General features: G+C 55.3%; 1 protein-coding gene across 2 annotated transcripts in view; it reads left to right on the plus strand.

Annotated features, from left to right (window-relative positions):
- TMEM266 (transmembrane protein 266) overlaps positions 1-22,427 on the plus strand; it is a 51,303-nt gene that overhangs the window by 11,006 nt on the left and 17,870 nt on the right. The window contains exons 2-8 of one of the 2 annotated variants that reach the window (XM_053659010.1): positions 3,535-3,667; positions 6,090-6,308; positions 13,943-14,097; positions 16,730-16,803; positions 18,305-18,361; positions 19,330-19,468; positions 20,608-20,723. In XM_053659010.1, the coding sequence (XP_053514985.1) occupies positions 3,630-3,667; positions 6,090-6,308; positions 13,943-14,097; positions 16,730-16,803; positions 18,305-18,361; positions 19,330-19,468; positions 20,608-20,723 (798 nt within the window). In that variant the 5' untranslated portion in view covers positions 3,535-3,629. The remainder of the gene's footprint in view (positions 1-3,534; positions 3,668-6,089; positions 6,309-13,942; positions 14,098-16,729; positions 16,804-18,304; positions 18,362-19,329; positions 19,469-20,607; positions 20,724-22,427) is intronic. The other variant, XM_053659011.1, reaches the window with a different exon arrangement.

Genomic DNA, 22,427 nt, shown 5'->3' on the forward strand with positions numbered 1-22,427 from the left:
TCCTAGACATTATGTCGAGCCTAAGAATCCAGACACACGTAATCCACATGATGAGATTACATTTATGTTTAGTTAGAAAGCAGTCAAAGCTAATCTCTGGGAATAGAGGTTAGGACAGCCTCTGGGCATCAGGGGTTGACTGCACAGTCGCAAGGGAACTTTTTGGGGCAGTGAAAATGTTTCATTTGTCGATTGGAGGGGGTGGTTCCATTTAAACGTATCCAACTGTACACTTACAACGAGTGTGTTTTACTGTATGTGAATCGTGCGTATGCTAAGACCTCTTTGGAAGTAGTTTGGAGAATGCTGGATGACAGATTGAGACTTGACTTGGGGAGGTTATAAAAATGCAGTTGAGAAATTTCAGGGCCAGTATTTAAACAGTGCAGTGGGTTTGGGGGAAAAAGGGATGAAATCCTGGGTTGTTGAGGTGCTAGAATTGACAAGAATGAAATGTGAACAAGGATGGTTTTCGTAGCATTTTCACAGTGGCCAAAAAAAAAGTCTGAAAACTGACCATCAACAGGGGAATTGTTACTAAGTTGTAGAGCACCCTAACTGTGGGATATTTTGCAGCCGTTAATTAAAAATGGAGTTTGAGCTTTACTGCTGGACTCGGCAGAGGTACTTCTACAAGAAAAGGGGTGGGTGCACAGGTTTAATGTTGGAGTGTGTGCGTGTGTGCATGTGTATACCGGGGACGGCAGCAGTGAGGCAGGTGATGCGTCAGAGCGGGCGAAGAGGAAAAGCAGCCACTGAAAGCACGAATGGTATGATTAGCAATGCACGTAAAGCTACATATGTGCATGATATGTGCTATATATGTCTGTTCAGAAATTAGAAAACATGTGTTTATCTATTGACCAGAAAAGATGTCTGCTATACATTGCCAAGTGATAAAATTGCAGAGTTGGATCTATTTTGTTAAGCACAAACCTACAGAAGCTACCCGAGGAATGTGGGCACATGTTCGCACAACTCCAAGCATGGATCTCCGCACCTGGCTGTCCCTCTGCACCTGATGTAGGGACATCAGGCAAGAGGTGGAGGGATAAAATGGAGGATGAAGTGTAGCTTTTTACAAATAGACCTTGGAATTATTTTATATGTCGTGGTGGCCATTTGTCTATAATGATCTGTGACCTGTTGCCACTGTATAATAAACTATGCCAAAACCTTGGTGGGCTAAAAACAAACAACAACAAAATAAACACCCACCTTTTTGTTTAACAGATGGCTGAATGAATGGGGGGGATTGTGTCTGCCAGTGAGGAGGCATTGGTTGCTTAATATTCATAAGGAAGTTTACAGCTTTCAAAACACTCCTCTGTAATTCTTCATTATCCTCACCTCTCTGAATTTTAATTTCTTTCCCTGCATCTGTCTCTATCACTAGCCCACGAGTTTGAGTGCTATGACCATGTCTCATTTATCTTGATAATCTCAATATTTAATATGGTTCCTAGAACATAGAAGGTGCTAATAAATTCTGGAAGAATACATTTTTACAAAACAACAACTTTATTTAGCTCATGAGTCTGTGAGTTAGTCCGGGCACAGCTGGGTGGCGCCTCTTGTCTTGACAGACCTCGCAAACACACCTGGGGGGTGGTGGTGGGTGGCTGGCTGAGGTGATGGGCCCGCATGTTGCCATGGTGATGTACAAGCAAAAGGGCCAGCCCAGTCCTAGGAGTGCTTTTCAATTTGCTGTTATATTAGAGTTTTCTACAGAAAAACAGAAGCAATGGGGTACATGTGTGCGTTTCATAGAAAGGTTTATGAGAAGCAATGGGCTCGTGCCAGAATGGAAGCCAGGAAGTTCAGACCCAGGAGGGCCAATGGCATCACTTCGAGTCTGGAGACAGGACCAGTGCCCTGCCCACCTGGAAGATCCAGGAGAGCAGGGCCCTTTCTGTTGTAGCCTACGCAGAGCTCATTCCTTGTACGGAGTGTACAAGGGCTCACTTGGGAATACAACGTGTTAAAACATGGTTCCAGGGCAGGTGTTGCTCACCTAGTTCCCTGTTTGTTGAGACTGCGATCCTGACTTCATTGCCTGTTAAAGTTAGGCCACCACAAGACCTGTCTTCCCACAGGGCTTTGTGAAAAGAACAAGGAAGATCGAGACTGACTAACTCTGTGTTACAGAATGGGGAACATTATAGAGCTTACTTTATCATTAATACTACAGCAGTTAAGGTGCTCCTTATCTATCTAGGTGTGGGGATAAATTGTTTGCCTAGAGTCTCCCTGCCACATTCCCCGCACTTTGTCCCATGGTCCTATTTCCCACAAGCTGCTGTGGAAACAGGGTCTCCTGTGTACATCCCTTCCGATTTTAGAATGCTCTCCGTCTCCTGTATTAACACCTGCTCTAGGTTCAGACTTCCCCAAGATTTCCTCGAGTTACCTTTAACCTGAGCTCACAGTTTTCTCACAGGACGTCAAGGAGCGTCCCCATGGGCAGGTTTATCCCTGTCCCCTGATATTGTCACCCTTGGAGCACATGTTCCTTCTGCAGGAGGAGCCAGTCTACCTTTTATCTCTCAAGTTCAGCTGCCTCTGAGAGCAGATCTTCGGGAAGGGAGGCGGGTTCTATCCCGTGGACGTTGTAAGAAAAGCAGTTCGCAGCAGAAGCAACTTACAGAAGGATGGATGGCCCTTGCTTGGAGTAACCTCCCTGACACCTTGTACAAAATCATCCAGAACCCGGGCCTGACTCTTCTACCACATTGTTAGTCTCCTAGGAGCCTTCCAGATGGTACCGGAGCACTGCTTTGTAGAAAGGCATCTTCTGTTGACCAGATTTTAAGAGGAAATCTTGTACTCAGCCATCAGAATGCTTTGTAATGTAAATTTACAACATAATTGCAGTAAAAGCCAACACTACATGCCAGGCACTGTTCTAAGTACTTTACAAGCATTAACTCGTTTAGTTAGTTTTACTTTTATTCCCATTTTATAGGTGTTGAAACTGAGGACAGAGGGGTTACCTAATATATCACGGTGAGGGGGCCAGTGAGGGGGAGCCCAGCCCTGAGCCTCCCCTCACCAGGAGACCCATCCCGGAGAGGGGCAGAGGGGAGCCTGGGAGAGTGGAGAGGCCGAATTACCAGATGGACATGGGAACAGGAGAAGGAAATTGCTGGGAAAACATGAGATTTCTGAGGCAAACCTTATATGTGAAGTCCCTACAGCTGAAATATAAAATTACCCTGGTTTTCTTAGGCAGGTGTGGTGGAAAGAGCTGTGGATTAGAAGTCAGATGGCCTAGGATCCATCCCACCTGGCTCTTCTGCCGTCTGCGTGTGACACAGAAAGGTCACTCTGTCACTCTGAGCCTGTTCCTTCAGCTCTCTGACAGAAGTTTTGCCTGTCGTTAACCCTAGAAATGATCACCCGAGTCTGTTTAGCATCACTGTGGAAAGTGCTTCGTGGAAGACAGTACCAAAGACTTCCATTTCTCGATGATCTCAGGGGGACTTTGGTCAGGCATCTGAGTGGAATAAATGCCTTTCATTCATTTGTTTCTAGGGTACCATATGTGTATGGCCGGTGGGACCCACACTTGGAAATGCTGACAACAGGCTTCAAAGACAGCTGAGCCCCACGAGAGACCAAGAAGGCCCATGGCTCTGGCTGCGTCTCTCAACATGAGCAGCCCACAGTAAGTGCGTTGGGAGCTGCTCCCTGTGGGTGCCGAGTGCAAACTCAGTGGGAACTGTGGGGTGGCAGTGGCTCCCTTTCCAGGTGCTTTTGTCCTTGACCCCAACATCAAAATGATTTGTTAGAATCTGCGTTTTCTCTGAGTTGCCTCACTAATATCATCTCATATTTTAGTTCAGAAAGGCAGAGGAATTCTGCAGTCTGAAACGGTTGCTTGATCCTCTCATACATGTGAGGTCTCAGACTCTCTCATGTGTGTGGGCTTCACAAATGGATGTGTTACTAAATTTGGTTATTTTCTCTTAAACAAACAAACACCTGTTTTCAAATCCTCCCAGAAGACAAGGATCTTCTGATTCAGGGAACCACTGTACATGTTTTCTTTAGCAGGAGGCCACAGAAAATGGGGAAGCCTTTCAAAAGCAAAATTTAAGACAAGCTTAGGAAGTGCTTAAGGCGAATTAATAAAACAGGCATTCTGTGTAGCTCAGTGGATTGAGCACAGGCCTGCGAACCAGAGTATCGCGGTTCAATTCCCATCCAGGGCACATGCCTGGGTTGCAGGCCAGTTCCCAGCAGGGGACACAAGAGAGGCAACCATACATTGATATTTCTCTCCCTCTCTCCTTCCCTTCCCCTCTAAAGATAAATAAATAAAATATTAAAAAAAACCACATTCCGAGGAAAGTTAGAAATCATGACTGGGTTTCTTGAAAGTAGGCTTTATGAATCCAGGAGCAGAACTCTTCAGACAGAATTGCTTTTCGTTCTCAAACCTGAGAGGCTATGAGTACCAACCACTTAATCTTACAAAGCACCAGCACACTGGTCAGTTGTTTTGTGGTTATAATTTAATGGCAAAAATGCCAAGGTGAGCCCTGGCCGGTATGGCTCAGGGGGTTAGGTGTCATCCCACAAAGTAAAAGGCCAAGGTTTGATACCCAGTTAGGACACATGCCTAGGTTGCTAGTTCGGTCCCTGGTCGGGCGCCATGAGAAGCAAGCAATCAAAGTTTCTCACATGAGTATTGCTCTCCCTCTCTTTCTTCCTCCCTCCCTCCCTTCCCCTCTTTCTAAAACCAAATATATAAAATAAAAAAATGCCAAGGTGAGAATAGCACTCCTGTCCCACATTACAGACCCATAGCCGGCCTGCCTAGCTAGGAGCCGGCTGCTGTCCCCTGGAGCAGGTACCCACTATTGCCACAGCAATTCGGTGGGACAACCAACCACAGAACCTCAGTAGAATGCGGCAGGAAGTGCTTGTGCCTTCATGTCTGGGGTGGCCAGCGAGGCAGCTCTGCCCGTCCTGGCCGATCACCCCCGGGTGTGGGCTCTGCTGGTGGTCGCCTTTTCTAGGTGACACTGGAGTCCACTCCTTGTGGCCCCCATTCTCCCCTGGGCAGGCCGGACACCTTCTGATGGCTCTATCGCAGGGGCAGCAGCATCATCACAAATCCACAGGTGCCTTTTCAGGCCTCTGCTTGTGTCACGTTTGCTAACATCCTGTGGACCAGCACAGGTCACGTGACTGAACAGAGCATCATGGATTGGGAAGTGTGCCTTCCTTTCGGTGGGAGAAGCTGCGGGAAAGGGAGGCTGAACAACTGAGCCATTAGTAAACATTGTCCACCCTCCTGTTTTTACCTAGCATCAGGGTGTTTTCTCAAAAGTCAGGCTGTCAGCTGTGGGGCCTTACCTCCCCCCTCAGGACGCTTCATCTCCTGTGGTACCCACCGGCCTGAAGTAGTGCTGGGCCACTGTGAGCCCTGGCACAAGGGAGCAGAGGGAGCTAAGTCAGGAGGGCAGACGGCCTGTTCCATGCTTCTCAGAGCCAAGTACTATTGGTCCTCGGAATTCCCCATCCATGCAGAAATACCCCAGATCAGAAAACTCTGTTCAGTCCACGGTGCCTAGTTTCCATGAGCATTCCAGAAGGAAAGAAGAGATTCAACCCAGCATCCCCCACGTGAACACCCACACCTTTATTTCAGTCGTTGAGAAACGCTAGAGCCTCACACCCTGTGCCTGTTCTGTCTGAGGCCGTTTCGTGAATGTCGTGCCGAGAGTGTGCATCCTGTACTTCACGGGCCGTGGAAAGCAGAGGTGCAGACAGGCCTGCAGAAGAACATTGGGCATCGGAAATTACTTGCTGAATCTGGTGTAGTTTAGGCAGCTAACTTGTGGTGTTCAAATAAAAATTCCACTTTTCCCTCAATTACCTGGATGATTCAAGCAAAAGAGAAGGAGGTAGATTTAGCTCTGAACTTCGTGGGTACCTGCCACCAAGTATTATTGGTTAGATTTCAACAGTGGTTAGGGGGAAAAAAAGGTTAGTATTCAAAGCTCCCCACCCAAGTGGGGGACTTGTTTTGATGTGCCCTCCCTGCTTTCCTTGTGGAATGAGATGTGGTTTCTGTGCAGGCTGACTGCCCATTCCCCCTCCACCGCCAGGCCTGCCCCAGGAGGAGGAATTTCCGAGGTGGAGATCATCTCCCAACAAGTGGACGAGGAAACCAAGAGCATTGCTCCCGGGCAGCTGGTGAACTTTGCCTATCGGGACTTGCCCCTGGCTGCAGTCGACCTCTCCTCCGCGGGCTCGCAGCTGCTGTCAAATCTGGACGAAGACTACCAGAGAGAAGGGTAGGTGCCTGTCTCCTGCATAACTCCCTGGGTTTCCATGGGGATAGGGGCAGACAGAGGTCAGAGATGCTGAGCAGGAGGAGGCCCGATGTTCCATCAGACCACCAAGGCCCCTTTCTCCCCAGATGCTGTTGCCTCAGTGAAGGCTGTGGGCTCCGGACTTACCTGTCATTGTGGGACCCAGCCTGTTTTGTAGCATTGGCTTGGGCATCAGAGAATCATAACATTTCAGGACTGACGTGTTTTGTGGTGGCCCATCCGACCCCTCTCTGCACACTGGGGACCTGTCCAAGGTCACAGAGGCCAGAAGGGATGGATTTGGCCTGCAATGCCCTTGGTACCCTCTGTCAGCCAATGCTCACCAGGGAAGAGGCTGGCAGAGAGCACTCTGCACAAGGTGGGGTGCTGAGCTTGTTGGGGTGTAGCGGCACTGATCCGGGAGCTTTGCTGCCCCCTTGGCATAGGACAATTCAAAGGTGTGGCCCCTACCTCCTCCTCCTCCTTCTCCTTAGCTTGTCTGTCAACCTAGGTGCCTTTGTTCCCCAGTTAACATCTCGTTAGCCTGGTCTGTCTTACAAACATACTTTCTGAAGGTGAACAGTTGAGTTAGAGCTGGTTTGAAGACCAGAGCAGAGTCCTGGAGTCACCCAGTGGGTCAGACGTCCCCACCCCCCACTGTTCCATGGCGCAGACATGGAAACACTGGCCAGGATCTTTGAGCCACTTCTGGGCCACTCTCTTCCTCAGGTGCCTGTAAACATTTCAGAACATGCTGGCTGCTTTGACTATGGAAATGAAGGGTTGCTGGGTTATTTCAGAAGCTGATGAGAAATATTGGCTCGAGATAAATTTTCAGAGCTTGGATCCCCTGTGCTTGTTTTCCAAAAGGGCTGCCGCTTTCCTGAGAGAAATTGCCTAACAGTTGTGAAACCATAAACCTTTTGTGAAAACTTCACCCAGTGGCTCTCTCTGAAAATATAACTTTCTCCGAGTGTTGTGCATAGATTTGGCAGGACACTGTGGGGAAAGGACAGGCAAGCTGGGGTGAGATAGCTAAGGGGTGGACGCCGGGTGGTGGTGGCTACCCTGAACAGGTACTCTCAGCAGGTACTCCCAGGTCTCTGCTGGCTCCAAGGCTGAGCTGAGGCCCTCAAGGCCCCTGAGCCGGGGCCAGCTTCGTGCACGCGTGGCCTGTGCAGTTGCTTGGTTTGATGTTGCGCTGCCGCCGCCTGGAAACTCTGAACAAGGGAGTCATGCATTTGCACTGAGCTCCACAAATTATGTGGCAGGTGTGTCCCTCCCGAGCACCAGGTGCCACGTTGCTGCCCTCTAGTGGCCTAAAGTGGAAGTGCGGCTTTGTAATGCCCCTGCTGGTCCAAGTTTCTCAGGGCCAGAACCCTGGCGCCCCCTCCTAGTGGGAACAGGAGAAGGAACAAAGCACATGGAGGCCCAGCCTTACCGCTGCGTTTCCTTCTGAACTGGGTCTCTGCGGAGTCTCCCCCATCAGGGAAAATGCAAATGAGGCGCCCACACGGCAGAGAGGCCCTTGATGTGATTTGAGTGCCCAGGTGTGCCCTGGAAGCTGCTCCTGTGGGGCAGCAGGAAGCAGCAGGTGAAGGGATTTGTCTCTGCTGCCTGTGCTCTCTGTGGGGCTCTTGGCAGCCAGGGGCTTCCTGAAGAAGGAAGGAAGAGCAGGCCCAGGACAGATGCCAGGGAAAAAGGAAGCAAAACAAAAGCACATTGTGGGGGGGTGGGGGGGGTGGCTCTCCTCAAGGCTTTTTGGCTCTTGCTGCATTTCCTGGGGTTCTCCCAAAATTTCCCACCTGGCCCTTTCTGAAGCAATGCACAGCAACAGTGTTTATAGTTCTGGTGGAAGTCTTGTCAGACAATCTGTTCCTACGCAGGGAAGTGTTATATACGGGCCTGAATTTTCTCTGCGGGGAAATGAAGGGACCTCAGGGACCCAGCACCCCGCCATTCGCTTCCCTTGAGCTCAGTGATATACTTCAGTGTTTTTAAGTTTCCCAGAATCTGAGAACATTAGAGCTAGAAAACACCCCAGACAGTATCTATTCTCCATATAAGATTTTATTTATTTGTTTTTAGAGAGGGGAAGGGAGAAAGATAGAGAGGGTAAAACATCATTGTGTGGTTGCCTCTCACACGCCCCCTACCGGGGACCTGGCCCACAACCCCGGACATGTTCCCTGACTAGGAATTGAACCGGCAACCCTTTGGTTTGCAGGCCAGTGCTCAGTCCACTGAGCCACACCAGCCAGGCCCTATTCTCCATATTCTAAGAAGACAGCGGAGTCCAGAGTGTGGAAGCACTTGTGCAAGGCCACACAGCGGCAGACCCAGCACCATCTCTGGCTCGTGGTCCAGGCCAGCACTGTGGGCCTCCGTGTGTCATCCGTCCCTTTCCAGCATCACAGGTTGTGATTCTGGTTGTCATCATTGCCCATGTGATGCCACCGCATGGCTGCCCTGTCACATGCCTGTCCCCATTCTGCTGAGGGAGGCAGGGCAGGACACGGGTAGATGGCAGCTCTGTGGCCGTGTGGAGAGGGTGCGCCAGAGGGTCGTGGGGAGCAGGCAGGAGACTTTGTCACAAATGGGGAAGTGAAGGAAGGAATGAAAGACGTTCAGCCTCTTGTACTTATTTATACTTTAGGGTCCTCAAAGGCCTAACCTGAGAGGTCAGAGGCCAGACCCCCAGAGGGGAGGTGCCTGGAGGGAGGCTGTGGAGACAGAAAGGGGTGTTGTCACTTGGGATGATGCCAACGGACGTTTCGGCCAGGGCTTCTCAGTCAGAGGAAGAAGACCTGCCAGGGTGTGGGGATGGTTATGAGATGTCAGCTGGAAAACAGGTCCAGGTGGCAGCATCTGAAGTAAAGACTGGGAACATTTCAGAGGTGCCAGCAGACAAAACCTGGAGGCAGAAGGCGGGGAGCGGAGGAGCCTGCTAAGCTGGAGTCTAAATCACACTCCGAGCTCCCTGTATACTCGCTCAAGGACCCACTCCTGCGGAAAGTCCCCTGTCCCCCACGCCACCCAGGCTGGGGCCTGCCTCTGCCATGGCGTTTGTGATGCTGGGCTGTCTGGTCTGCCTGGTCTGCTCTCCAGTCTGTCCCCCTGCCCTGGCTTGGGGTCCCTTAGGGCAGACATCAATTCTTTCGAGCCTGGAGCAGAGCGAGTGTTGAGGAAGGAAGGAGCGACTTGAAAGAGTAAGTGACTGGGTGGGTGAGGCCGTCTAAGATAAGGATTGAGAGAGAAGGAAGCCAGTTCCGCTGGGAAAAGTTGGGGACTGGCCCCAGGTGTATGTCAGGTGGAAGAAGAGCCACAGGGATGGACCAGGCTCTGGACCAGAACTCGGGCTGTGGTCACGGCCGGCTCATCTCTGAGCTACTTTCACCTTTCTACAAAGTCATCCTAAAATAAATGATTGGCCTCAGAACATGCCAACCTCGCTTAGTACTTTTTAGCATCCTTTTAGAAGAATGAAAAGCCTTCTGGGGTTTAGGGTTGAAAGTCAGGTTCATTTCTGCCATGACCTTGCAAGTGCAAAGTCTGGAAGTTCATGGCTCTTGAAATCTTTGTGTTCATTATTCTCAGCAAAATAAACCCTTGGGTTCCCACCTCCTCGCGGGTACGGGGTGCACAGCCCCAGGACACCACTAGGCGGCAGCAGAGCACCTCCTACTGCTCTGCAGGGTGCTGAGCGCTGCCCGGAGAAGGAAGAGCAATTTAAACCCAAGCTCAGGTCCCCCAAGGGAAGCGAGCTGAATTTATGGGGCTCTGGGGCCCCCAGCCAACTGTGGGGGCATCTCGGATCTGGACTTTGGCCAAATAGAAGAAGGGGGTGCATTGATAACTCAGTATTTGCCAGACTGCAGCTCAGAACAGGCTGAGCAGGACAGACATGGCTGTGCCTGAGAACTAGCCCACCGGCTGGCTCACACCCCATTGGGCAGCTGGCCTCATCCGGGCAGCCCTGCCCACGCATGGGTGGCACAAAGGAGACTTAGACTGGGGGCCAGCTCCCTACTTGGAGGACTCTGGAGGCGGGAGGGCATCTCACTGGACCCAGCAGCACCCATTCCCTCCCCTGAGTGAGTCTCCAACCCATGGCAGCCCTTCGGAGACGTGCCAGCAACACGTCACACCCCTCAGGTAGGGCGGCCAGTCCCCAGTGTGTCGGCTGTTGTGCCCCCCAGAAGGAGATTGGGACTTTGCCAAGTGGGGTGACAGCTCCTCCCTCCTGGCCTGAGCTCCTCGCTAGTTGACATTTCTGAGGATGCAGGAAACCTGAGATTCTGGGACAGCGAATGTCAGACCCCCCCGTGACCCCAGCTGCACAAGGCCTGGCTTCCTCCTCCTGGCTCCCAGCTCCCCTCTCTGGCCCCTGCCCCATCCCTGGCATGGGGCTGACCTTCAGCTCTGATTGCAGAACAGAAGCTGCTCGTTTGGAGACTTCACTTTCTTCAGTTCCCGCAAAGGGCTGGGAAAGTCTCCACTCAGCTCCAACCTGAGATTTCCTGTTGGGCCAAGCGCGCCAGTGTGCTGACTTTCTGGCTCTGTGTGTGCTGCTGCCTCTTGGAATTGGTGCGGGGCGAGGAGGATGCTGGACAGGACTTTTCCTGTGGTTGCTGCCCTCCCTGGGGGTGTGAGAAAGGAGCCCCACCCCCCACTCATTGCAGGCACTTGCTTTGTTTTTCACTTTGTTTGGTTTTGCACGGTGGGCTGAGACCAGGAGCCCATCCCACAGTCAGAACCCACCTACAAGGCCTCAGGCTCGATGAGGCAAGGGCCCTGCCACACTCAGGCACTCGGCACCCAGCACGGCGCCTGGCACTGAGTGGGTGTGTACTACTGGCATGGAGTGAACATTGGCACTTCTCGTATGTAGATTATTAATGCCTTTTCTGAGGCCCATGTACTTACATCCTCACAGTACAGACAGAGGGCAGTTGTGCGGTGAGCATTTGTGTCATCGGGTTCACGTATGTTATTTTTAGTATTTTAGGACAGCGACCCTGTGAAGGTTGCCGATGCTCCCATTGGTGGATTAGGAAACAGGCTCAGAGATTGCACTCGGAGTTCGGTTGCTGAGGCTACAGTTCGGAGACACCAGTTGCCACCAAAAGCCAAACAGATGGAAAAGTCTGGCTCTTCCCCAGGGTCTGTGTCATTAGAGAAAACAGTGGAAGGAGCTGTCTTTTCAAACAACGGTGTGAGTTACCGTTCGTAAAGCAGTTACAACAGCTCCTGGTTCAGCATCAGTGCCTTGTGAGGGTTGTTAGATCAGGGACAGTGGAGGCCAGGGTGGTGCCAGAGGGCTTTCTCTGACTGTACTGTCACCCTGTGGAACAGACGCAATAGAGAAACGTGAAGTGGGGACATTCTGCTGATGGTTGAAACCACCGCCAGGTCAGGGAGGTCCAGGCCACGTCAGCATCACAGATGTGCAGTGTCTTGGGCACGGGTGGGTCTCGAAATGTGGGGCTTGAACCTGGAGTCCAGGTGTCCTCGGATGACCCACCAGTGAGGAGGCTCAGGGGTCTGTACACTCCTTGGAACGTGTACTCAGTGTTGTGCTTTGGCGCATTTTGAGGGGTTTGGGGTTGTCATTTTCATCCCTTTGCAACCCAGAGCAGTTCTGATCCTCTGCCCAGCAGTGCCACCGTGGTCAGTGCCTGGCAAATGGGCAAGTCTGGGCTCTGGACTTCACTGTGGACAGACAGCTGACTCACTGTGACCCCTCCCCCCATCCCTTTCCTTTGAGGACTCAGCAGTTGAAAATCTCAGTGCAGGGCTGATAGGGCCATCTGACCTGGATGCCTACAGGGCAGTCATCAGCTTGGCTGCGGCCTGCTCCCTCCCCTGGGCACGTGTGACTGCAATTTTGGGGACAACTTGAGGGTCTCCACAGTCCCCACCCAGCCAGTGCTCCCTCCCTGCAGCCTCAGCAGCCAGATGTTGCAGTCCCGTGCTGCAAGGCCAGACCCCAGAGGAGCAAATGCAGACCCTGCCTCACAGGCACCTCTGGCTCCACCTCAGAAAGGGTGGCTCAGCCCCAGGGTTGGGACCACTGCCCAAGAGAATATAAAGCAGAAGCAGACAAGGCTCCTAGCCTTTTCCTGCCCCAGCCAGGGTTCCTCTGGGCCCTCAGCAGGGATTGGTGGGGACCTCACGCTGAAACACTGACGCCTGCCAGCGGGGCCATCTGCTCCGTGGCATTTGGGCCTCTGGCAGCCCAAGGCCTCCTGGAGCTGCTCCTCCTGCCGCAGCAGGACAGGAAATTGGGACATGCCTGCCCTCTAGTGGCCATTCTGGGGAAGTGCCAGTGGGAACCAGGCTCCAGGGCTCAGATGGGCTGGATACTGAGCCTTGGAAGGAAAGCACCTCCCACCGCTGAAGACTCAGTGCTGATTTCCCTTTTGGCCCACCGAGCTCCCTGAGTCATTATTTAACCACTCAGAGATATTTAAAAACTGGACATGTTCTATCTTTTTGCTACAACACAGTCTCCTAGGAATGTCTGAGCCTTCTGAAGCTCAGAGGACATTTTATTAGCTTCTTGGGATTTCTAAACATCGGGTCAGCCAGACCGTCTACTGCTTTGCCCTCTCCGTCCTGGAGCTTTTGGGCCCACAGCCCTGCTCTCCAAGGTGCTGCAGTGTAATTGAGGCTCAGGAAGCCCTTAGCACTCCCCAAACCCACACACTGGGTATCATGCTCAGCATGATACCATCCCGGAAAATGACCTTCACCGTGGCCCTTTTTATTTTTAACTGCAAAGATGCTTAGCTGAAGTGCCACTTGGCACTGAAACGGCATCAGTTTTAGGAGAAGGCACTGGGTTCTCGAGGGCAGGGGGTGGGAGCTGGGCCCCCTTTGAGGCCTGCAGCAACACCCACGTTGGGAGCAGTTGACAGGAAGCTGGGGGGAAGTGAGAGCTGGGTGGCTGGGTGAGAAAGGTGTGGAAGATTAAAATAGGGCCCAGGAAGGGGGGCAGGAGTGTCACTTGTGGGGAGAGAAGGAGGGTGTAGGTGAGACACACGGTGGATCAGGAGAGCAGGTCAGCTGAGTAGTGACAAAGAAATCTTAAACTTCAAAGGATCTTTCATGCACCTGCGGGCACCTCAGCGTCTCTGGGCCTCTGTCCAGGTGGGGCACACTGTCCCCTGGAGTTGCAGGTACAGGCTACACGCCCAGTCCTTGTGGCCACTCCTGCACAGACACACCTGGCACTGTCCACTGGTGGCTTTTGTGGCCTTCCCTTCACTGGCACGGTCTCTCATCCTGTGTCCCCAGCTTAGTGAAACCCTTCCTGGGGCTAGTTTTCTGAGGCTGGGGATCGAACCCCAGCCTTTGTGCTTCCCCAGAGCTGAGGACAGTGCCTTCCATTCCCAGGCCCCCTCATGGGCCCCCCTCCCCCGGATCCTGCATCTCTAACGGGAGTGGATCAAATGCCCAGAGAGACCCCTCTTTGAAATTCTACTCTGCGCCTCTTGAGTAGGTTGTGTTTCACAGGGAAGCATGTAGGGCGGGAGGAGTGACAGAGGGGGGTTGAGAGCAGGGCCTCGGGGTCTCCCCCTCTCAGTGCCTGCTGCCCACTCTTGTCCCCGCAGGTCCACCTGGCTGAAGCCGTGCTGTGGGAAGAGAGCAGCCGTGTGGCAGGTATTTTTGCTCAGTGCCAGTCTCAACAGTTTCCTGGTAGCCTGTGTAATATTGGTGGTGATCCTCCTGACTCTGGAACTTCTAATAGATATAAAGCTTCTCCAGTGTGAGTAGCAAGAGGGATACCTACGCAAATACGTGCGATGTCGATATTCCATGTGCATCCGTCCGGGCTCCCCAACCAGGGTGCGATCTGCCCCCATCCGACACCCTGGCCTGACACCCCCGCCCCTGACCCTCGGGATCACCACCAGGGAGGACAGTGGGCAGCTGCTCCCACTGCCCCGCATCAGTCCACCCCGAGTGGCCACTTCTGGGTCCTCCCCGGCATTTCACCATCCGAAACTGATGAAGTCAGAAGTGTAGGGGCCCCTGTATGCACTTCTTTCTATTGTTCCCATTTGGAATTTTCCAGGGGGCGGTTTTCTGGAGCTTAAAGAGAGTTCCCATCGTGGAGATGTATCACTTGGTTGTAACTTGTGACAGCAGCAGTGACACTGCGGCTCCTTGTGTTTTTATCCGGTGTGAGTGGGATGGTGTGAAAAGCACTTCCCTGGGACTGGACCCCGGTGGCAGCGGCCCTGTGAGACGGCGGGGCTGCAGGCAGGGGTGTGAGCCCAGAGGAGCTGGAGGCGTCCCCAGGCCAGGAGCCCTGGGGCTGGGGCTGGGGGCCACCAGGCCAGGTATTGGCGTGGCCCGTCCCCCTCGCAGCACAGGTCCTCACTGGGTCTGAGCTGGCCCTGAGCTGGCTCTGGGTTTAAGGAGGCTGATGCCCACTCATCTGTGGCCTTTTCTGTCCTGGTGGGCACCAGGGCCACAGGGCTGTCCCAGCAGACAGCCCCCTGCGTGGTGCCCTGGGGGAGGGCAGCTGAGACTCTTGCTTTGCATGAGCGAGTGGTTCTGTGGAGTCCTGGGTTCCCGTATTTCCCAGTTCAGAAGGTGGGTCATTCAAGTGCAAATAAAGAAGAGATTCTTGGATCCCCTTAAATCCAGCCACCCCAAAGCCATCAGGGGTCTGGGACTTGTTTTCTCAAATGCCCCCAGGCCCTTGACTAGAGCCTCCATTCAGGTCTCCTTCCGAGTCCCGAGTCGACTGGCCCTTCTGACGCTGACAGAGAACGGCAGCAGCACAGGGTGGCCTCTGTCTGACCAGCCTCGCTGGGTTCCGCTCACGGAGGCTTCAGGCACAAGGCGACCAGCACGGGTGTTACAGTCAGCCTGGCTTCAGTAAACCACGTTGTGTACTTCCCGCCCCACGCATCACACAGCCACTGTGTTCAAGGTCTGCCCATAACAGCGTCTTTCTTTCCCTGTGGTGGGACGCAGCCAGGCGCGCGTGGTTCCTGGTGTGTCAGGTATCAAGTTGAACTGGGAGCCCGGCCGACCTTGGATTTTTCCTGAAAATTAAATGCCCAGGAGATTGACTTTGGTGGGAGATCCAATAGCAGCTCGTAAAAGGGCATCTTAAATTCCATAGAACGCACAGAGATTTATGGCTCCTCCGAAGCAACTGTAAAAAAAAAAAAAAAAAGCACAGGAATTTATTTGAGAAATAACGGGGAAAGAATTCATGTTTTCAAACTCACCTGGAGGTCCCTTCAGAGCCACACAAGCCTCGGCCTCTCGGTCCCACTGGTGCTAATGTGGCTGAGACAGAAGGAATCCTGGCATCTCCTGGCTCCATGCTGACCCGATGCCAGGAGACCCGGAGTCCCCTGAGGGGAGCCTGGTATTGCAGCCTTCCCTCCCGCGCCTCCTCCACTGCAGACCTGGTTTCTCCCCCCCATGCCTGTTCCCCAATCTCAGAGCCTTGGGGAGGCTGCGGGGTCCGGCCTGCCCCAGTGGTGGGTCTGGGCGTTGCTCCCACTTTGGTCCCCAGGGGACGCTGAGCTGTGTGCTGAGCAGGCCACGCTGGAGCCCACAGGAAGCAGCACGTGCTCTCAGCAGGGTTCCTGCACCCGGTGGGCCCCCCTGCCCCAGCAGGTCCTGCCAGCCCTCCAGGCTCTGCACCAAAGCCCACCCGGCCCAGCCCTGGGCCCTGGCACCCTGCAGTGGGCCTGCCCCTGATGAACTGCTCCCTGCTCGGGTGGGGGGCCGACCTGGCTCCTGCAGTTAACAGGCCTCCTGGCGCTGGTGCCTGTGCTGCAGGACCGCCCAGGGAAGGTGGGCGGGCGTGGTCAGCGCCGATGCACTGGCCTCTGGAAGGCCAGTGGGGCTGCTGGGACGCGTAGCAGACCCAGCCGCTTGCTGTGCCACCTGGGAGGCTGGCATCCCTTGGCCCCGTGCCCTCTGCCTGTCTTCGTCCTAGCCTGTTTTCTGGGACACCCTGGCCCACACCGCCATCTCTGCCACTCCCTTTTCAGAATGAAAAGCCAGAGTGAGCTCGTCTCCGACCCTGACGCCTGTGCACGGCGCCCCGGGCAGGACCCTGGTGGCGGTTTCTAATGGGACCCAGCCCGTTGAGGCTGAAGGGCTGAGCCAGAGCTCTGAGATGCAGCCCGTGGGCCTGTCGTGGGGCGGGCGGGGGTGGGGGGATGGAAGAAAGGATGGCATCGCACCCACCCATCTCCCACCACCTCCTTCGTAGACAGCCCATGGTGGCCTCTGGCCCGATTTCACCCAGGCCCACCATTCATGCATCGGCTGGTCCCAGAGGCGGGCCCAGGCTGGGAAGCCCCTGTCCCGATGCCTCCCAGTCCTTGCTGCTGAAACGGACTCTGCCCTTGTGTGTGTTGCAGTTTCCAGTGCTTTCCAGTTTGCCGGTGTGATTCACTGGATCAGTCTGGTCATCCTCTCCGTGTTCTTCTCAGAGGTGGGTGCACACCGGGCCCCGAGACCTCCTCTGGCATGCCCTTGAGGCTGCGGGGAGGGAGACACAAAACAGGGAGAGAGTCCTGTGCGTGGACATTGCCAGGGGTGCAGCCTGGGCCCTGCAGTGGCCCCTGAGCTGTCTCCATGGATGAGCAGCTGTGGTCCAGGTGTGGGCGGGTTGTGACTTGGGGAACGTGGGACTGGCAGGATGTCACTGAGGGAGAGCAGGTGGTTTGTGGGGCCAGTGAGGAGCATGTGGGGGTGGAGGCTGGGCCAGGGACCTGGAGGTGAGGACAGCGGTGAGGAAGCTGTGGCCACTGTGGCCACAGTGCTGGGCACAGCTGGCTGCAGGCCTGTCCCTCGGGGCTGAAAGGCAGTGGACTCGACCAGGTGCTGTAGGGCTCACGGGATCTGGCCGGCCCAAGCGCTGGGCTACCTTAGTGGGAGCAAAAGGGCAGGTCTCCGGAGTGGGGATCAGCAGGATGGACACCCCTGCCCTTTCTAGTTGGCAGATAAAGCCCATGTCTGTGTCTGATGTGTGAGGTAAGAGGGAAAACTCTGGGTACTGGGGAGTACTGGGTTTGGTGGGAGCCAGTAGTCGAGTGGGACCGATGTGGGGGAGCCAGAATCCCAGCCCAGCAGGGCCGGGGGCTGAAATGGGGGTGTGGAGAGTCCCAAGGAGTCAAATCCCAGGCCCTAGGGGGGCTCTGGCCCCATCTAATGGCTCCCTCCCTCCCCCTCCCTCCCCCCCCCGTCTCTCTCTCTCTTTCTATCGCCGGGCTGGTGTGTGTGTGGGGAGAATAGCGTGTTTTCTTCCGGCCACGGCCCCTGCAGCCTGTGGAATTGGCAGACGAGCCTGGGCCTGAGGGTCAGACTAGGGGCAGATGCCATGACCGTCCCAGCCAGCTCGCTGAGATCGTTGTCCAGGGAGGGGCCTCGGCCTGTAGGACAGTGCCCGCTCTCAGCCTGCTGCCCTGTGAGGGTGTGGCCCTCTGGCCCCTCGCCTCCCTCACTGCCGTCCCCCCAGCAACACCTGGGCCGTGGCTCAGTGTCCTGCTGGCGGAAACCTTGGAAGCCATGCCGTGCGTCTGCGGCTGCCCGCAGCACGATCAGTTGTCGAGGTTCTTCTGCTCGGGTTGCATTGGCCTTGCAGGGTTCAGTGCCTGGTGCTGATTTGCCATCCCTGCCTGTCACGGCGGAGATGAGGCCCCGACACCAACGCGCCCTGTGCAGAGGCGCCTCAGACCTCAGCTTGTTTCCACATGCACCCCGCCCCCCCCCCAAGTCAGGGCCAGGGTTCCCCCGGCTGAGTGGGCGGGGGTGGGGCAGGGCAGGGGGCTGGGAGAAGGACCACGCCCTGCCCTGGGATCTGGTAGGAGCCCACCCACAGGTGCTCAGTTGCAGCGGAGACGGTCTCCTCTGTTGGGCAAGGACTCGACCCAGAGCCTCCTCCGTGCAGGGCGGGGCAGTAACCCTAACTGCATGTCACTTGCTCTCTTCAGACCGTTCTCCGGATTGTGGTGCTTGGGATCTGGGATTACATCGAGAACAAAATAGAGGTAAAGACCAACACCCACCTCCCCACGCCACCCAGTCTGGGTGCTGGGATGTCGCTGTCCCCTGAGCCTGGGCCTGCAGCCAGGGAAAAAGGCTGCCCCTTCCCACCTACAGACAGGGGTCCCCAGGGTGGGGCACAGGGGGCGGGAAGACTGAGGACATTCCCAGTAAAGGGACGTCTAAACAGTCCAGTGAAGTGCTGAAGAATTCTAATTTATTCTTTAGCCATTTTGGAAAGCTTTCGGAATGTGTTACGAACAAATGCATGAGCTCTGAAACGGCCCTGTGGGGAGGGGGGGCGGTGGGAGCTGAGCTGCCCGGGGCTTCTGAGCTGGTTTCTCAGAGCAAAACCCCTGCTCTGCCTTGTGAGTGAGGTGAATGGGGTGCATGGTCAGGGGAGGTGGGGAGGCCTGGCTGTCACACAGCAGTGGCCAAGGTGGACAGCGTCTGCCGAGGTCCCCTGCCTTGCCTCCCACCCACTCTCAGCCTCTCTAGCTGAGCAGACCGAGGGCCTGGCTATGGAGGTCTCGGGAAGGCCAGGCTGGGGCAGCAGGTGGCAGGTCAGGGCCCAGGGCCCCTCATGCCCCTGTGCTGCCTCCCCGCAGACAGAGACGAGAGGCAGGCTGTGGGTCCTGCTACCCAGGGGGCCCTGCGGGGCTCAGTGAGGCTTGTCCCCACCCTGAGAAGGGACATGGTTCTGGAAACAGACTCTGGGAAAAAAAGGCTTGAAACGGCCAGAGGCTGTGGGAACAAAGGATGGAGATGGTAGGGGGCCAGAGGGTGAAGCCTGCTCAGGAGCATTTCTGGTGGGGGTTGCCCAAACCCTGAGCAGGGCCTGGGGAGACAGCCAAGGACAGGGCGCCCTTTGTGTATGGAGAGGAGGAGGCGTTGGCCAGATGCAAGAGCTGGGCTGGGCTGGGCTGGGCTGGGCTCCCTCCAGCCCAGGGCCCTGAAATCTGCTCACTGCCAGGTGTTTGACGGGGCCGTGATCATCCTGTCCTTGGCCCCGATGGTGGCCTCCACTGTGGCCAATGGGCCCCGGAGTCCCTGGGACGCCATCAGCCTCATCATTCTGCTCCGCATCTGGCGGGTGAAGAGAGTCATTGATGGTGAGTGGCTGGAAGGACTCGGTGCGGCTGGTGGGGTGACAGGCAGCTGCTCCAAAACCCGAGTGCTCAGGTGAGAGGAGCGAGACCTGCTCCCTGGACTCTCGCTGTGACCCAGAAGGGCTGCTGCAGTGCCAGCCATCACAGCTGCGTCTCAGCCATAGGAAGCAGGAAGGGAGGAGCAGGAAAGCCCCAGTGACCTTTTTAAAAAATATTTTTGTTAATATATAGTCCACACACCATAAAACTTACCTGTTTGAAGTGCACAGTTAGGTAGTTCTTAGTATATTCATAGAGTTGTGGAGACATCACCAAAATCTACATTTAGAGCATTTTTATCACTCAGAAAAACCCAGCCCCACACCCACTCGCAGTCCCCACCCATTCCTCCACACACACCCCTCCTCGGGCCTGGGCAACCACCAATCTACTTCCGGCTCCTACATTTGCCTTGTGGACATTTCACAGAAGTGGACTTGGGGTGCGCAGCCTGCTGTGTCTGCCTTTCCCCACTTGTGTGGTGTTTTCAAGGTGACCATGTGGTAGTGGTGTGAGTGCTTGCTTCTCTTTGCTGAGGAGCCTGCACTGGGTGGACAGGCCACATTTTATGTACCATCTGGTGACGCACACGTAGGTTGTTTAGTTTACACTCTGGCTGCAGCAAACGCTCACATGCACAAGTTTGTATGCACCTGTGTTTCCATTTCTCCGAGGTGCCGGGGGGTGGGATTGCTGGGCCGCGGGATCACTGTTTAGCATTTTGAAGAACGGCCAGAGCGTTTTTTGCAAGGCGGAGGGGCATTTGATGTTCGCACCGGCAGTTCCTCGCCAGCGCCCTCCAGTGGCCTTCCGCAGCACCTGCATGTGCACCCGTCGCGCCGCCCGTGCTTTTGTGGCTGCAGCAGAGGCTGCAAACTGGAGTCCTTAGTCCCAGTTTGAGGGGTTTGTTACTGTAGAAAAGGAGAGAGACAGCTCGATCACCACGGGTCAGGGGTCTAGCCACCTCCGCCCCAAGATCCCTCAGGAACTTCATCTGGATCAGAACCCTTGGAGTGCTAAACGCTGGCACCGCCCTCCCCTGACCCCAGCCCAGCCTTGCCCCCGGCACTGCCAACTCCTCACAGGCCGTCTCCGCCTCGCAGCATATGTCCTGCCTGTGAAGGTGGAGATGGAGATGGTCATCCAGCAGTACGAGAAGGCCAAGGTCATCCAGGATGAGCAGCTGGAGAGGCTGACGCAGATCTGCCAGGAGCAAGGGGTAAGCAACTGCGGCCACGTCTGTTTCTGTCCGGGGCTCAGGCTGATGGTGGTGCCTAAACTCACAGGGGCCCCGGGGCCGGAGACCTCCTGCAGCCCCTTGAGGCCCAGAGCAGGGGAAGTGCGTCTCTAAGGGTGCTTGCGCCCAGCCAGGCCAACTCAGCCGACTCCCAGGCCACGGTGTCTCTCCTTGTCCACAGGGACCAGTCAGCTACAGCCTCAACCAGCTGCGTCACCAGCTCGGTTCATGAGTTTCTTTGGCACAACCGTCCCTGAGGCAGGGGCTGAATTCTGTCCCCTGAGGCTGCTGGGCAGCCCACCCCCACGGTGTCCACTGTGACCCTATCCTGAGTTCTTGGGGACCCCACATTCCTGGTTCAAGACCCCACACCCCACAAGGGGCCACCTTCCCGGAGGTCTCAGCTACAGAGATTCTGCACAGGGAAGAGCCGATAAATAAAGATGTGTTCCCTCCAGGTAGGGACATCTGGAAAAGAGATGAACAGAAACAAACCACTTTAATTTAAAAAGCATCTGAACCCTGTCGGATGGCGGAGTCCCAGAGGGCCCCGGGAAGCTGGGAGGGGTGGGTCAGAGCAGCCAGGCCGCCGATCTCCTGAAGCCTGGTGGAGCCTACGTCACCAGCCCGGCCGACACACGCCTCCTTTTCGGGTGTGTTTTAGGATCAGATCTGAGACCTGACGGGGCAGCAGACACCGTTGAGTAAGTGGGAGTGCAGCTCAGGGAGCGTCAGGGGTGGCCGGGCGCTCGGAGAGGGTGGCGCTGGGATAGGGGAGAACCGGCCTTAGGGCCAGACAGAGGGCAGAGCCAGCCCAGGCGCTTCCTCCGGCAGCTGTAGCTGCACACCGCCCTGTGGGTCTGGGCTCCGACGGGACCTCTCTGGGCCTCGGTCTTCCTCCTCTGAAAACTGGGGGTGGCTCGGCCTGAAGCCTGGCATGTGACACAAGATGACACATGAGAGCTGACCCCAGACAGTCTGTGCCCCGTGCCCACATACACCCATGTTCAGATGAGAAAACTGAGGGCTGCGGACTTGCCCAAGAGCATACAGCTCACAGAGGGCACTCAGGGGCGGGAACAGAGCCAGGCAGTGTCCCCGCGAGCCCTGCCGTCCCAGCCCGTCATGCGTAGGGCAGGGTCCATGCCCCTCTCCGCCCAGGTCTTCTCCCAGCGCTCAGGGACAGGGACAGGCAGCTCTGCCAGAGGCTCCGAGTTCCCCCTGCAGCCCCCTCCAGGTCCCCTCTGTCACACACACCTGTCTGTCCCCCTTCGGGAGGTCTCAGGGTGCAGGGAGGCAGTTTCCGAACCGGACCCGTGCACACGGCCCGAGAAACTGAAACCCCCCGGAGGTCGGGGAAGGCGCAGCAGCTCCAAGGAAACAAAGCCCCCACTTTGCACTTGACTCGCCCTCTCCAGGGACATGTTTGTACAAGTGTTGTCCCAAACGTCGCTCTTCTGATATCTTTTTAAAATGAACTTTGCCTGGTTGGTGTAGCTCAGTGGATTGAGCACAGGCCTGCGAACCAAAGCTCCGCCGGTTTGATTCCCACTCATGGCACATGCCTGAGTTGCAGGCTGTATCCCCAGTAGGGGGTGTGCTAGAGGCAACCACACATGGATATTTCACTCCCTCTCTTTCTCCGTTTCCCCACCTCTAAAATAAATAAGTAAAATCTTTAAAAAA

This window comes from Artibeus jamaicensis, unplaced genomic scaffold, assembly GCF_021234435.1.
Source record: "Artibeus jamaicensis isolate MK-2021 breed Jamaican fruit bat unplaced genomic scaffold, CSHL_Jam_final scaffold_612, whole genome shotgun sequence".
NCBI classification, from domain to species: Eukaryota; Metazoa; Chordata; class Mammalia; order Chiroptera; family Phyllostomidae; genus Artibeus; species Artibeus jamaicensis.